The following is a 17,219-nucleotide window of genomic DNA, read 5'->3' as shown; positions in this document are numbered from 1 at the left end:
GTCACCAACTACACTTTTAACAGTGTTTTAGCCGCGACTGTCGCAGCGTAATCTTCACACGTCTGGTCAGGTTGTCAACATAGAACGTGTTTGCAAAAGTGCTCAGATGTTTTCAGAGATTTCACTCGCTCTGCTAACAGTCAGCTGACAGAGAGCACCGAGCTCACAGCCCCGGTGTTCCAGCTTAACTGTTTTTGGGGTTTTTTTGGGGGGGGGTTACGTTACCCAGTTTGTTTACATATTCCACTGTCCGTGTTCCACATGTTGCATTTGCAGATTCTCATTTTCACCGTCTTTTTCCGCCTTGTGTCTCTGTGCTTCTGTAACATAAAGAACGAGCTGACGTGTTTCTCAGGACACCAGCGATCAGCTCAACAGGCCCTCAGTTTACCTGCATGCATCCTCCTCCTCACCTGTCAGCTGTTTAGCTGCTAATTCAAGAAACGCGCCCACGTGACCTGGTGATAGTCACAGTTTAACTGGGCAGCCGGTGCTCGATATAACGCAATGTCAGTGCATTTTTCTGCACAAGATAAGTAAATATAGTGTTTTTCCCCGAGCGCAGAGCTGCTGAAGCTTGTTTCCCTACAGAGCACTTTATAGGCGAACCAACTTCATCAGCAGCTGATGTCCAATCACACAGCTTTGAAACCTCAGCTGAGTTTTAGCTCTCAGTGGTTAAACGCTGGACTTAATTCACTCAGGTTCTGTCTGTCGGGTCACGTTTACTTCGCTGTTTTATTTACAACTGAGCAAATCGGTTTGGCTGAGGTTAAACTGCATGTCTCCAAAAGTTGATTCTGTTCATCTGGACGTAGCGTTTTGTTTCGTCATCATCCAGGTGACTTCTTCAGTCTCAGCTGACTGCAGGTTTCAATCTTATAAACAGTACATTTGCATAATGACTGAAACCAGCCCACTGAAGGAACAATGGGCTGGGAGGTCAGTTCATTAATCAGAATTATGCAAACTGTCACAGCCATTGATCAACAACCACTGATCAATGTCCATGAGTCCCATTCACAGAGAGTTGGGGAACGGCTGCAATCACAGCATGTAAGATGGTGACAGATGTACCCTTAGGCTCCTCCTCGATTCAGAGATGGTCTTTCCCTTTTCACTTACTTCCCTGGATGATTGAGAATGCATCAAGACGTCATAACTTCATAGTTTTACTGAAGTTTAATGGTTCACTGTGTTAGACTGAACCGTTCGCTTTTCTTTATCTGGTGTGTTTTGGATTTAACAGTGAATTTTGAGATTAAACTGACTTTTAAAATGTTTTTATACAAAGAGGAAAGAGACAGCGTATTTCCACTGAGAGGAGCAGAGCTTGCAACAGCGTGTTCAGACTGCAACCTGGGCAGAAATATTACATCATCTGGTTTTTAATAGTTATTCAACTGTATTCTAAGCACCAGCGATCTGTTAGAATTTTTAGAGTTTACTTAACTAAAAATAAACGAGGTTAACATATAATTTGTGTGATTGTTTTTGTTTGTTTGTGTGTGTTTCGGTCATGTTATGTTTACCTGTCAAAGGCTTGTTAGAAACTATGAAACACATCATGCAGACTTCTGGATGTTAGAAGAAAACTAATACTGCTCATGAATGAGACTAAAGGCAGGAAGGTGTCCTGTAAAACTAAACATGTTAATAGGACCTCCCTATTTATATCATAGTTTATGATATCCGGTTGTTCAGTCTGACGTCACTAGCCGTGTCTGGGTCTAAACTCCGCTGCAGGTCCATATATCAAACGATCACTATGGGATTACTGAGAGTTGAAAAACTGTCTAAAGTCTTTCATCTTTAATAAAATGATCAGCGTTCTGCTCTACCAGGTGTAACAATTGAGTTTAACATCCAGGCATCCATGAAAACGGAATTTATGACAATTAACGGAGTTAGAAGTTAGCAGGGAGTTAGCTCGCTAGCTTCTATCTAAATACAATATAGCATGTCCTGACTGCGGGGTTTTGGAAACAAATGAAAACGTACAGCTCTGCTATCACTTCCAGCATAAATGAAGACAGAAAACTAAACAGCAGTGACGTTTGTAGGGTTACTGAAGTTGGGCTAGCTGGTATATAATGATGTGCTACGTGACCGCTAGCGACACAGCTATGTTAGCATAATATAAACAAGCTAACTTTTTTTCCACTCGATAAAATTTAACGTGAGTGTTCTCGGTGGTCAGGAACAAATGTAATCGCATGGCAGGATGCTGTAAAAGGACCAAACTTCAGCCAGGAGAACAACTGAGATAATCCATCCACAATACGAGGTTAGTCATTCATATACTGCTGCATGGGCTGGGCTGTAGCTACATCCTAAGGTTTTAAAAACTGAGCTTAAATAAATGATTAGCGGTAATAAAAGCCGAGGGAGGTCAACAGTGGTCGCTGACTGTTTTAGGAGCTTTTTGAGATCAAATAGAAGAAAATACATAACATTAAACATGTTAACAACACAAAAGCCATATTAAACGCAGACTACTTTAGGCCCGGAAGTAGGATTCGTCGCGTCATCACTGAACAACCGGATAGCACGTGTATTTCAGTAATAGCCTGCTGATTTCAGTGTAGTGGTGAACAGTCACACAGCTCCGTGGGTGTTATCTGTGAGACTGCTTAACTATAATTTATCCAAGTTAACGTCAGTTAACCATTCAGACAGTTCTGTTGCAATGACAAACCTCATGTCGCCGGTAGGTTTCCGCTGTGCCAGCTGTTTACATTACAGCTGCTTATGCAGTAACCATGGTAACCACGGACTCCAGGTCAGACAACAATTTTACATATACGATCTTAAAACAGGACACAGCCACTGTACGTGCTGGCCTCATATCAAATGTGAACGCAGACTGAGTCTATGTTTGACGTTTGTTTATATCTAATCTTCCTCTCAAACATTTAAACAGCAGCGAGTCTGCAGCTGAGGGAACACAAACTCAAACTGTCAGAACAGGTTTGATCGTTTTGTGTATGATTTATGATTTATTAAACGTATAAATGTTATTCTAATCTGCTGCTGAGTCTCTTACGCTGATGAAAATGCAGAAAACACAGATCACGGACACGTGTTCAACCAATCACATTCATTCCACTTTGATCTGCGACAAACAGACGGTTCATCTCTGTTACAGTGTTGCGTTAGACTGCTATATTTTTTGTTCTTTATGCTGTAGATTTTCACGTCTCTGGAATAGTTGGCAGTAAAAAGGATGATTTTCTGTAAAATCATATTGATATGAGCCGTGACATATTCGTAGATGACAGTTAGATTAGTCAGCTGGGAAACTCTGGGTTAACTCAGAGAGCTGAAGATATCGTGGACATGCTGACCTCGCTCCGTGGTGTACAGGGCCGTTTACCCTCGTGATTAATATTCACAATTAAAATATTAGCCGAACATCATGAAGTCTGTATGTGTGTCATAGTGTCGAACAACCTTTGTACAGTTAAAGCCAGCAGTTACTACATGAAACACCAACGTTATCTCTTTTATGCGTTTATACGCAGGTCACGCTGATTACTGAACAAAAACACAAAGATCAGATGTTAATCGGATTTATTTGCTTTCTCTCCTCCTTAAACATGTTTTTATGTTAGTTATAATTCAGAATTGGCGACTGAAACACGCAGGACACATACGAACATCAGGAAATAAAAACCTGATGAATATAACCTCAGTAAATGAAGTCAGTGTACTGCGGGGGTTATGGCGGCTGAAATCAAATCACTTTGACTGTCACATCACATGTGCAGGTACACTGGTACAGTACATGCGAGTGAAATTCTTGTGTGTGAGCTTCACAAGCAACAGAGGTGTGCAAAAATACAATAACATAAGAACAAGCAAAATAGAAGAACGGCTAAATCTGAGAGTTATATGGAAATTAAATAGAGTAAACAATAAAATAAAATATACAGAGGTTGGTAGTTGGACATGTGCAAAACAAGTGGCATTTATATACAGTGTGGAGTGCATAATGTTGAAGTTCCAGTAGTGAAGGTGAGGTGTCTATGAAGTGTCCAGCAGTCTGATGGCCTGGTGGAAAAAGCTGTCTCTCAGTCTGCTGGTTGGGGACCGGATGCTGCAGAACCTCCTTCCTGATGGAAGTAGTCTGAACAGTTGATGGCTGGGGGGACTGGAGTCCTTGATGGTCCTCCCCGCTTTCCTCAGGCAGCGCTTCCTGTAGATGTCTTGGAGGGAGGGAAGCTCACCTCCAATTATCCGTTCAGAGCACCGCACTACTCGCTGGAGAGCTTTGCGGTTGTAAGCGGTGCTGTTGCCGTACCAGGTGGTGATGCATCCGGTGAGGATGCTCTCAATGGCAAAGCGATAGAAGGTCCTGAGGATGCGGGGGCTCATGCCGAATCTTTTCAGTCTCCTGACAAAGAAGAGGCGCTGCTGCGCCTTCTTCACTGTTTTGTTTATGTGTCCTGACTAGGGCTGCATGATTAATTGTTAGAAAATCGCGATCTCAATTCATACTTATGTGCGATCTCATTTCCAAATTACAACGATTTTAAAAAAAAGAGAGAGAGAAAAGACGACGACGATTGTACCGCATTTAGATCCGGGACGTAATCTGCATGAAAACAAGCGCTCACTCTTCCTGCTCAACAAATGACAAGGGCGGAGCCTTATACCACGTGGTACAGAAGCTGGCTGCGAAAATTAGCAGGGAAAAAACCACGGAGAGCACGTCAGGGATGACGAAAGTAACAGGAGAAAATCCGTCCCGGTCAACAACCCAAACATCAATAACGGGAACCTTATACAGCGCTTCCCTATACACGTCGAACTCCCGCAGGCACAAAGAAATTAGGGAGGCTATCACTTATCACCTGACCAAAGATATGGCTCCCATCAACACTGTGCAAAACGAGGGATTTAGGAAAATGATCAACACCCTAGACAAACGCTACACAGTGCCGTCCCGCAACTATTTTTCTATTGTTGCACTACCTGCTCTATACACGCAGTGTGGAGCAACGGTGGAGACGGAATTTCAAGCAGTACAACATTTTGCGGCAACAACAAAACGTGAGACATTTGTTGTTTTTATGTTTATTTATTGTTTTTATGTTCAGTCTCAACTGTTACGAAGTTGATGTGCAGTTAATAAGCGCAATAAATATTTATACTGGAAAAGAAAATCGTGAGAGAATCGTGATCTCAATTCTAAGCAAAAAAATCGTGATTCTCATTTTATGCAAAATCGTGCAGCCCTAGTACTGACCACGTAAGATCGTCAGCCAGATGTACACCAAGGAAGCGGAAGCTGCTCACTCTCCACAGCAGCACCATTGATGGTGATGGGGTGTGTACTTCTCTGCACCTCCGGAAGTCCACTATCAACTCCTTTGTCTTTGCGACGTTGAGGGTGAGATGGTTGTCTTGACACCGGTGGGTCAGGGCGCTGACCTCCTCCCTGTAAGCCGTCTCATCACCTTTGGTGATAAGACCCACCACTGTAGTGTCGTCCGCAAACTGTACTCCGCCCTCTCCTGTGAGTACAGGAGAGGGCTCAGTACACACCCCTGTGGAGCACCAGTGTTCAGTGTGATGGGGGATGAGTTGATGCTGCCCAGTCTGACCACTTGGCATCTGTCAGACAGGAAGTTAAGAATCCAGCTGCAGAGGGAGCTGCTCAGTCCTAGATCCTGCAGTTTCCTGTCCAGCTTTGAGGGAACGATGGTATTGAATACTGAGCTGTAATCTACAAACAGCATTCTCACATACGTGTCTCTCTTCTCCAGGTGTGACAGGGCAGTGTGTAGTGTCAGGGCTATGGCATCATCAGTGGACCTGTTGTGGCGGTATGCAAATTGTAGAGGGTCCAGTGAGTCGGGTAGTGCAGAGCAGATGAAGTCCCTGACCAGCTTCTCGAAGCATTTGCTCACAATGGGGGTCAGGGCTACAGGTCGCCAGAAGTTCAATGATGAGATGGTGGAGGATTTGGGTACAGAGACGATGGTGGCCATTTTGAAGAAGGCTGGGACTACAGACAGAGAGAGGGAAAGGTTGAAGATGTGTGTGAACACTGTGTGTGCGCACTGACGTCATCCACCAGTGTCCTGTTATATTTTAGATGGCAAGGAGCAGACGGCCGAGGTTATTAAACTCCACCGAGACAGCGGTGATGCTAATCAGAAGGCTAGACCGTCTGATATTACAGCCTCGCACTTCCGGCCTACCCGACCTTCGGAGGACCCGGCCCACATAGACCGTGAAGGCCGGGTCCTCAGGAGGATGCAGCCTATGAAAGTACTCACTGGCTGTATCACAATTCAGGGTCTGAAGCCTTAACGGTCCTCAAGGGCCGCGTACTCAAAGACCGCAAAGGCCGGAAGTGCAAGGCTTGTGAAATGGGACGGCAGGAGCAGGAACATGAATAATGACAGTAGATGTTTGTGTGAAAGTGCTGGAAGCAAATGAGTGTGTGATGTTCTTTCAGTGTTGCACTTTGTAGACGCTCCCTGAGCACTGGTCTCACAGCCAGCTGCACATAGAGACCAGTGTTGTTAGTCCAGGTCAGAAGATGACTTGTTGGAATGAAAATGAGCTTGTAGTTTGTCTGCTTTAATAATGTGACTGGAAAAAGGTGTTGGACTTCAAATATGTCCATTTCTGTCACACTTCACCTTTAAAAGTGAAGCCATGTGGTTCCTGGAAGGAAAAACACGACTTTTTCAAGTCTTTGTCCTGTTTTTATGAGAAATGTACGACTTTAATGTGAAACATTCAGAGTTTTTTCTCTTGTTGTGTTTGTTTGAAGCTGCTTCCTGTTGGCTTCAGCTGTTTGGAGTTTCCATTTTCTAAACTTCTACATTCTGAACCTTCTTCAGCTCTGAACAGATGATGAAACACTGAATGATTTCAAGCACTTTGTCTAATAAACTTACATCTTTCATTCTTTATACAGTGTCTGTGGTTTGTCAGATATTGGCCTTGATTATCTGGCAGCAGCGCTGAAGTCCAACCCCTCGTATCCCACAGAGGTGGACCTGAGTGGAACCTACAGCAACCTGAAGGATTCAGGAGTGAAGCATCTGTGTGGTTTCCTGGAGAATCCACGATGTCGATTTGAAACTCTGAGGTCAGTCAGCATGTTTTAGTTGTGCTGAGATGAATATGATGTGAAAGTTGTGCTGACACTAAACTGCAGACATCAGGCTGATATTATACTGATCCACACTGAGGATCTTCATGGTAAAGTCTGTTTTCTTCTTCTCTGGTTTAGTCCATTGACTGCAGCAGAACAATGTTCACATTTCAAACAGTGATACTCAACGTATGGCCCGCGGCCCACACGCGGCCTGCCCACCTTTCCTGATTCAGAGAGAGGGGACCCTGATTAACTGTGTAGCTTCTTCCTCACAGTTCTAAGTATCAGACACAACAATGAATAATCCACAGCTGACTGTCTTTAGCAGGTCAAAGGTCACGGCACACAGCAGACAGTCAGAAATATTCTAACTCTGATCATTTATCAGTTGTGACACTGTGAGACTTGATCAGAGGTGTGATCATCACAGCAGAGGCCTTTGTGTCAAAGTCACTGAGGATCAAACAGAAACACATGAAGCAGATTTTCCTCTTCTGGCTTTTTATAGCAGATAACCTTCAAAATATTCTGCAGTCGATCAAAAACTGAAGCAAACCATGAAGCAACATGTGAACATGAGCTGATGCTGCTGAAGTGAAGCAAAGTTACAGAGGTTTGATTACAGACACAGCTGAGAGTTTGTAATCTGTCATCATTTTAAAAAGTTTCCATGGAACAGCAGAAATGAGGCTTTACTGTCAGAGGCCGACAGCACTGAACACAACAGCAGACTGGTGGCTAATAAACAGTGAATGATGCAGAAACAGATGTTTGAAGCTGTTCTTGGAGTACACTGAGAGAGAGAGAGCTGTGCAGGCAGGAACAGCCAAAGTCAGAGAGAATTCATGAGCATATTGATCAAACGTGAAGCAGAGTTTGGATCTTCTTTTGCTGCTGCTTCACTCAGTTTTGGTTGGAGACAGATGAAACCTGCAGCTTCAGGATCTGTGAGCTGTCCACTTTCAGCCCCGACGGCGTGTCCGTGTACGTGCCGTCGAGTGAACGATCCACGCTCTGTGTTTCCATCTTTGTGTGTTTAGCTGCTCTCATTTACTGTTTTATCTGTTTGCTGCTTGTTGAAATAGTTTGTGAGCTTTAACCTGAGATTCTGGAAAAATACATTTATATTAAACATCGATTCAGGATTGAATGAATCAACATCGTTTTATTCAAATTAAAACCATTTAAATGGGAACATGAATTTTTTACAGCCGCCTCTAATGCTGGGTAATGTCAGCTGGTCCATGTGCAGCTGGCTGTGAGGCTCAGGGAGCGTCTACAAAGTGCAACACTGAAAGAACATCATCCATAAATATTGAGTAAGAACTGGACTCTCATACAGCGAGACTCAAATGCCTTTAAACATCAGCTTATCCTGCTGATCCAAGTCCAACACTGAGTTTGTAAAAACATGTTTGTCAATCATTTTGTTTGGTTTCTGAGGAAAAAGATTCAATAACTTGCTGCTAATACACAACATTTCATCATATTTCCTCATAACCCTCTTTTGTCTGACCATTTGATCCCATTTGAATTTGCAATAAAGGATCCACAGAGTTTGGTGACAATAATGACAGTAGATGTTTGTGTGAAAGTGCTGGAAGCAAATGAGTGTGTGATGTTCTTTCAGTGTTGCACTTTGTAGACGCTCCCTGAGCACTGGTCTCACAGCCAGCTGCACATAGAGACCAGTGTTGTTAGTCCAGGTCAGAAGATGACTTGTTGGAATGAAAATGAGCTTGTAGTTTGTCTGCTTTAATAATGTGACTGGAAAAAGGTGTTGGACTTCAAATATGTCCATTTCTGTCACACTTCACCTTTAAAAGTGAAGCCATGTGGTTCCTGGAAGGAAAAACACGACTTTTTCAAGTCTTTGTCCTGTTTTTATGAGAAATGTACGACTTTAATGTGAAACATTCAGAGTTTTTTCTCTTGTTGTGTTTCTTTGAAGCTGCTTCCTGTTGGCTTCAGCTGTTTGGAGTTTCCATTTTCTAAACTTCTACATTCTGAACCTTCTTCAGCTCTGAACAGATGATGAAACACTGAATGATTTCAAGCACTTTGTCTAATAAACTTACATCTTTCATTCTTCATACAGATTGGAGAGCTGTGGTTTGTCAGAGATCAGCTGTGATTATCTGGCAGCAGTACTGAAGTCCAACCCCTCCCATCTGAGACAGCTGGACCTGAGCAGGAACTACAAGCTGAAGGATCCAGGAGTGAAGCATCTGTGTGGTTTCCTGGAGAGTCCAGGATGTAAACTTGAAACTCTGAGGTCAGTCAGCATGTTTTAGTTGTGCTGAGATGAATATGATGTGAAAGTTGTGCTGACACTAAACTGCAGACATCAGGCTGATATTATACTGATCCACACTGAGGATCTTCATGGTAAAGTCTGTTTTCTTCTTCTCTGGTTTAGTCCATTGACTGCAGCAGAACAATGTTCACATTTCAAACAGTGATACTCAACGTATGGCCCGCGGCCCACACGCGGCCTGCCCACCTTTCCTGATTCAGAGAGAGGGGACCCTGATTAACTGTGTAGCTTCTTCCTCACAGTTCTAAGTATCAGACACAACAATGAATAATCCACAGCTGACTGTCTTTAGCAGGTCAAAGGTCACGGCACACAGCAGACAGTCAGAAATATTCTAACTCTGATCATTTATCAGTTGTGACACTGTGAGACTTGATCAGAGGTGTGATCATCACAGCAGAGGCCTTTGTGTCAAAGTCACTGAGGATCAAACAGAAACACATGAAGCAGATTTTCCTCTTCTGGCTTTTTATAGCAGATAACCTTCAAAATATTCTGCAGTCGATCAAAAACTGAAGCAAACCATGAAGCAACATGTGAACATGAGCTGATGCTGCTGAAGTGAAGCAAAGTTACAGAGGTTTGATTACAGACACAGCTGAGAGTTTGTAATCTGTCATCATTTTAAAAAGTTTCCATGGAACAGCAGAAATGAGGCTTTACTGTCAGAGGCCGACAGCACTGAACACAACAGCAGACTGGTGGCTAATAAACAGTGAATGATGCAGAAACAGATGTTTGAAGCTGTTCTTGGAGTACACTGAGAGAGAGAGAGCTGTGCAGGCAGGAACAGCCAAAGTCAGAGAGAATTCATGAGCATATTGATCAAACGTGAAGCAGAGTTTGGATCTTCTTTTTCTGCTGCTTCACTCAGTTTTGGTTGGAGACAGATGAAACCTGCAGCTTCAGGATCTGTGAGCTGTCCACTTTCAGCCCCGACGGCGTGTCCGTGTACGTGCCGTCGAGTGAACGATCCACGCTCTGTGTTTCCATCTTTGTGTGTTTAGCTGCTCTCATTTACTGTTTTAGCTGTTTGCTGCTTGTTGAAATAGTTTGTGAGCTTTAACCTGAGATTCTGGCAAAATACATTTATATTAAACATCGATTCAGGATTGAATGAATCAACATCGTTTTATTCAAATTAAAACCATTTAAATGGGAACATGAATTTTTTACAGCCGCCTCTAATGCTGGGTAATGTCAGCTGGTCCATGTGCAGCTGGCTGTGAGGCTCAGGGAGCGTCTACAAAGTGCAACACTGAAAGAACATCATCAGAATCAGAATCAGAATCAGAATGGGGTTTATTGCCAAATGTTGAGCAGGTTTACAACATTAGGAAATTGCTGCGGTGCTTCAGTGCAAACATAGTGTCATAAATAGCACTTAAATAGACATGGAAAAAAATAAAAGTAGGGATAAGAATTAAAAGTGCTACGTGGGAAGATATGTGCATGAGATATACATGAGATATATACATGAGAATAAGAACTAAGAGTGCTACGTTGAAAGATATATACATGAGTGCAGGTGGTGATCAGTGCCAAACATGGAATGATGCAGTGAACACAGCGTAGGGTCATGTGTTAGTGATGGGAACAGTCATATGGTTATTGTTCATGTGTCCGACAGCAGAGGGGAAGAAACTGTTCTTATGGCGAGAGGTTCTGGTGCGAATGGACCGGAGCCTCCTGCCTGAGGGGAGCAGGTCAAACAGACTGTGTCCAGGGTGAGAAGGGTCAGCTGAGATCCGAGCTGCACGCCCCAGTGTCCTGGAGGTGTACGGGTCCTGCAGAGATGGGAGTCTGCAGCCAATCACCTTCTCAGCAGAGCGCACAACACGCTGCAGTCTCTGTTTGCTGCAGTCTCTGTTTCATTCATCCATAAATATTGAGTAAGAACTGGACTCTCATACAGCGAGACTCAAATGCCTTTAAACATCAGCTTATCCTGCTGATCCAAGTCCAACACTGAGTTTGTAAAAACATGTTTGTCAATCATTTTGTTTGGTTTCTGAGGAAAATGATTCAATAACTTGCTGCTAATACACAACATTTCATCATATTTCCTCATAACCCTCTTTTGTCTGACCATTTGATCCCATTTGAATTTGCAATAAAGGATCCACAGAGTTTGGTGACAATAATGACAGTAGATGTTTGTGTGAAAGTGCTGGAAGCAAATGAGTGTGTGATGTTCTTTCAGTGTTGCACTTTGTAGACGCTCCCTGAGCACTGGTCTCACAGCCAGCTGCACATAGAGACCAGTGTTGTTAGTCCAGGTCAGAAGATGACTTGTTGGAATGAAAATGAGCTTGTAGTTTGTCTGCTTTAATAATGTGACTGGAAAAAGGTGTTGGACTTCAAATATGTCCATTTCTGTCACACTTCACCTTTAAAAGTGAAGCCATGTGGTTCCTGGAAGGAAAAACACGACTTTTTCAAGTCTTTGTCCTGTTTTTATGAGAAATGTACGACTTTAATGTGAAACATTCAGAGTTTTTTCTCTTGTTGTGTTTCTTTGAAGCTGCTTCCTGTTGGCTTCAGCTGTTTGGAGTTTCCATTTTCTAAACTTCTACATTCTGAACCTTCTTCAGCTCTGAACAGATGATGAAACACTGAGTGATTTCAAGCACTTTGTCTAATAAACTTACATCTTTCATTCTTTATACAGATTGAAGAACTGTGGTTTGTCAGAGATCAGCTGTGATTATCTGGCAGCAGCACTGAAGTCCAACCCCTCCCATCTGAGACAGCTGGAGCTGAGCAGGAACTACAAGCTGAAGGATCCAGGAGTGAAGCATCTGTGTGGTTTACTGGAGAGTCCAGGATGTAAACTTGAAACTCTGGGGTCAGTCAGCATGTTTTAGTTGTGCTGAGATGAATATGATGTGAAAGTTGTGCTGACACTAAACTGCAGACATCAGGCTGATATTATACTGATCCACACTGAGGATCTTCATGGTAAAGTCTGTTTTCTTCTTCTCTGGTTTAGTCCATTGACTGCAGCAGAACAATGTTCACATTTCAAACCTTCACAGAAGAAGAAAAATCCTCCACTGGAAAATTCACTGTGAAACTCTCAAACTCTTCATTGCACCTTAAAGTCTGTCTGACACTGAAATCCAAAGCAAAATGTGCGTTTGCTTTACAGACAGCAGTCCAACACAAACATACACACATCATCCAAAACACAGTCCAACATCCAAATCTCCTCCACTGCCTGCATGAATGATGGGAAAGAGAAGGAGGAACACTCTGACATTCAGGGTTAGAATGAGTTTCATCAAGCAGACTGTGAAGATCAAAGCTGCATTAGAAAGCTTACATGAATGAATGAGTGGACAGAAGTGGACAGAGATCATCTGAAGCACTTCAAAGGCTTTAAATCAGCACATTTCTCTTTATTCTTTATCAACTCTGTTAGTTTCTCTCAGTTTTCTGTGGAATGAAGCTAACAGCAGGCTAATAAGATGCTGACCAATAGGTTTCTATTAAAGGTTGTAATTTGCATATGAAAAAGTGCTTTGGCTCAGCAGGGATCAGCTTACAGGTAGAATACAGCTGCTGGATGGGATTAGCATGTCATAGCTATCTACCAAACTGCTAACTGGGGGATTTCAGGCCATCTATGGATCATTTTTGCTAACTGTTTATTCAGCTTAGGCTCACAGGGCTGCAGCCTGTGCCCTAGCTGTCATAGGGCAAGAGGCGTGGTCCACCTGCACAGGTGAGCAGTCCATCACAGGGCCAACAGAGAGAGACAGAGAAGCACTCCCTCACATCCACACCTACAGCCAATGTAGAAGCACCAATGAACCTAAGCAGCATTTCATTGGACTGTGGGAGAACATCCAACCTCCACAGAAAGGCCCAGCTGACCAACAAGCTTCAACCTACAACCTTCTTGCTCTAAGGCACTAGTGCTAACCACTTTTGCCCATTTCAGCCCAAATCCTGCATCTTCCTGTTTCTGACTCCAGGCCAGCTCCACTAACACTTTCTCATCAGACACTGCCACCTAGTGGAGGAAGTCTTAGTTCCATTTGAAGCTTCAGATTACAGTTAGTTCCTTTACAAAGAGGTGGAGGTGGTGGGGCCACAGCACCATCATCACTGAGTGCCATAGGACACTTAACCTTTGTTTCCATATGCTGGGAACTTCCTGTTGTTCCAAGGAGGACTGGAAAATGTGTGAAAATCTCCCAGTCAGTTCCTCACAGCACACTTCAATCATTTCCCTCCCACAGCATCAGGACCAGGGCTTTTTCTCTCTTTGGTCCCACTAAGAGATTTCCACACAAACACCTCATCAGTGGGACTCTCAGAGCTACCAGCCCTTTGCTACAATCACAAAGCTCTTCATTGAAATCAATGATATCAAAGCTGGAATCAAATGAGTCCAAGTCTTCTGCTCATTCAGCATCACATTCATCTTTGCTCCTTGTTCTGCATCCCCACCATGGACTTCATTCCTTTCCAAGCCAGCCTTGAGTGTCCTTTATTCAGCTCATCCTCTGCTTTACTTTTACACCTGATTTTAGCTGCTTTATCTCTCTTTCAACAGGTTTCTGTGCCTCAATCTTTTTCTTCTCTCCCTCATAACAAGACAGCTTCTTCTGCCTGAGAACATGTTGGAGTGATTTACTAATCCAGGGCTGCTTATTGGGGAAAATACTTCCTGTTTCCAAAGTAATCCCCATTTTTCCCAGAAAGAAATGTCAGTAGAAATCGATGATCTAAGTGAGAACATGAGCCTTTAAAAAGTCCCAGTGGGTGCAGTCAAAGCAGTCCCTCAGTCCCAGTATAGAGTCTTTGGTCCAGACTGGAACAACTGTGTGCCCAGTTTGAGCTCTCTTCAGTGCTGTGACCTGACAGACCCAGAGGGGCCATCACATCACATTTAGAAGCTCCCCTGATGGAGCCACAACACATGTCCAATACTTAGTCTGTCTTGTTGGACCAACTGGAAGAAATGATTCAAGGACTTAGTCACAGAACAGAGATTCAAATCTCCAAAATCCAACTGGCTGCATCAGGACATATAGTCTGAAACTCTGCACAGTTTCCTGTTTGAAGCTGCTTCCTGTTGGCTTCAGCTGTTTGGAGTTTCCATTTTCTAAACTTCTACATTCTGAACCTTCTTCAGCTCTGAACAGATGATGAAACACTGAATGATTTCAAGCACTTTGTCTAATAAACTTACATCTTTCATTCTTTATACAGATTGTGGGGCTGTGGTTTGACAAAGATCAGCTGTGATTATCTGGCAGCAGCACTGAAGTCCAACCCCTCCCATCTGAGACAGCTGGACCTGAGATACAATGACAACCTGAAGGATCCAGATGTGAAGCAGCTGTCTGATCTTCAGCAGAGTCCAGACTACAGACTGGAGACTCTGAGGTCAGTAGAGTGATGGAGTGAGTGGGTGGTGCTGTCAGCAGTATTGTACTAAACACAGTCAGTATGAAACAAAGATCCAGTGTTTCCTGTAAAGCTGCAGCTTCTCAGTGAAGCTGTGAGAGGAGAACGGTGACAGGCTTCAGGATTGGACACAAACACTTCCTGTTTCTCACCTTTATGGTCACCATAGTAACGGCTGACACGCTCTGATCAAACACTGTCAACAGCCAATCAGCTCTCTGAACAAAGCAGCACGCAGACCAATGACTGCATTGATTTCCAAGTTTAAAGCAGTGAAGAACACAGTCTGTAGGTGAGGAAGAATTTAGTGAGAGCAGATGTTTGGATGGAATTCCTCCAGTTAACAGCTGGAACCGTCCATCTGGATTGTTGGGCTTGTTGTTGGGGTTCCTACAGAGCTCAGAGTGGACACACCAAGGTTCTTCTAATGAATGAAAGTCCAAACTCAAACTAGGAGGGAAAAACATTTTCAGCAACTTCAATAAAAATCCAAAGATTAGAAAAAGTGAAGCAACAATGAGTCCTAGTACAGTCCCAGCACTGACGTCCCTGCTGCTCTTTATACTGGATGTGCTGCATCACTGACTGACAGCTGATGAAGAGTCTCTGGAAACACTCGTTTATCTCCTCTGCTCTTCCTCCTTCTCTCTGCAGGTGGAGGCCATGATGGTAAACAGGACGGTGTGTGTGCTGAGAGAGGAGCAGCTGTGTCCTGATGATCCAGAGAGGTTGAAGCAGCAGCAGCTTGTGTGTAGAGACGCTCTGACTGGGCCATGTTACTGGGAGGTGGAGAGGAGAGCTTCATCCAGCAGTGACTGACAGAGGAATGAAGTGCAGATGACTGTCAGTGCTGCAGAGTGAACTGCTCTGAGAACAGCTCCACTGTCAGACACAATGTAGAGTCCAGCATCAGCCCTGTGTGTCCCTCTGGATCTGACAGAGGATCATCAGTGTATCTGGACTGCTCTGCTGCTGCTCTGTCCTTCTACAGTCTCTGCACAGTCTCTGTCTCACTCTGGAAAGATTTTACAACTTGTTGTAATTACAGAACGTTAATATAATATTCAAACATGTGATCTTCTCTTTATTTCTGAATCTTTACCAAATAAAGAAAAACCAAACTAACAAACAGAAGCTGTCGTGTCCTTTTTCACCACATCTGTGAATCTTTTCTGTGTTTTTCCTCTTTTCCTCCTTCCTGCAGCTCCATCTTCATCATTCTGTGTCCAGTATATGTGAACACGTCCAAAGCATCTGAGCCTCATGTTACCCGTTTGTGTGAGTTACGCCTGTCGTTGTGTTGTGGTGTATAAATAAGGGGCAGGAGACAGCGCTGGATCTCTGAGTTCTTTACTCTCAATTTCTGCAACATCTGCAATATCTAGAAATGCAAACCTGTGAGCTGTGTGTGTTGTGCGTCTGCTCGGCCACCTCTCCTCCGGCCGTGCTGGAAGCAGCTGTGCGTTTGACAGTTTTATCGACTCGACAATAATCGAACAAATTAAATGTTCAAAAATATCAACTTAAGCACTTCAAAGTCAACAAAAAGCTTAAAACAATGAAATAATATTTCACTGACAAAACAACAGCTCATAAGAACGATACACAAAATAATACAGAAACAAACAAATAAAAGTTATTAACCAGGATCCATGTTTTTGTCACAAACACTGAATCAGCTGATTCACTCTTTATGTTTCTGAGTTTGTTTTGTGATTATAGTTCTGGTTTCTGTTTCTGTGTCTTCACTGTGTCCCACGTCTCCTTACTTTGGACTGTCTGTCCTGTCACTGAAGGTGTCTGCCCAACAAGGACGTGGTGCTGAATGCATCCAGACCCCTGCTGACTGTCTTTGCAGCTTCGGTCAAAGGTACAGTGTCCACTGTGACCCTGAGAGCAGGACACAGCCAGAGGTGAGTCAGCAGTTACAAACTAAATGCTGCTGACATGAATCAAACTGCTGGATAACCCACTGCTCATGAAAATGGCACCTTTCTGTTGCTTTTTGAGATTACTGAGAATATTTGAATTGTGACTCAGATGGCAGATCCAGGCTCTCAGCCTCCAGCTGAAACTTCCAGTCCTCCCCCAGCCAGAAGCTCTGATGCTGGGCTGAGAGACTTTGATCCTTCCCTGGATCCAGAAATCCAGGAGGGAGAAGGAGAACAGGACCTCCTTCCTGATCTGGAGAGGCCTGAGGGAAAGAAAGATGGAGCAGACAGAGCTTTGAACAAATCCAAACCTCCTGAGCTTCACCTCCACAAAGGTGCAGACACTGATGCACAGATTCACATGTGACACCTGCAGCGTCCAGCTTGTGCCGCTGACATTATCTCCACTCTGATACAAGCCTCATTCACT

The 17,219-nt window shown here is 43.6% G+C and overlaps 1 protein-coding gene across 1 annotated transcript in view; it reads left to right on the top strand.

Moving 5' to 3' along the window:
• Positions 1–17,219, top strand: part of LOC112432436 (protein NLRC3) — a 3,307,575-nt gene that overhangs the window by 611,519 nt on the left and 2,678,837 nt on the right. Inside the window, exons 18-19 of the mRNA XM_076881152.1 lie at positions 9,219–9,395; positions 12,109–12,285. Coding sequence (XP_076737267.1) covers positions 9,219–9,395; positions 12,109–12,285 — 354 coding nt within the window. The remainder of the gene's footprint in view (positions 1–9,218; positions 9,396–12,108; positions 12,286–17,219) is intronic.

This window comes from Maylandia zebra, unplaced genomic scaffold (genome assembly GCF_041146795.1).
Source record: "Maylandia zebra isolate NMK-2024a unplaced genomic scaffold, Mzebra_GT3a scaffold03, whole genome shotgun sequence".
NCBI classification, from domain to species: domain Eukaryota; kingdom Metazoa; phylum Chordata; class Actinopteri; order Cichliformes; family Cichlidae; genus Maylandia; species Maylandia zebra.
The sequence above is the reverse complement of the archived record's forward strand: the minus strand, read 5'-3'. Positions and strand labels throughout refer to the sequence as shown.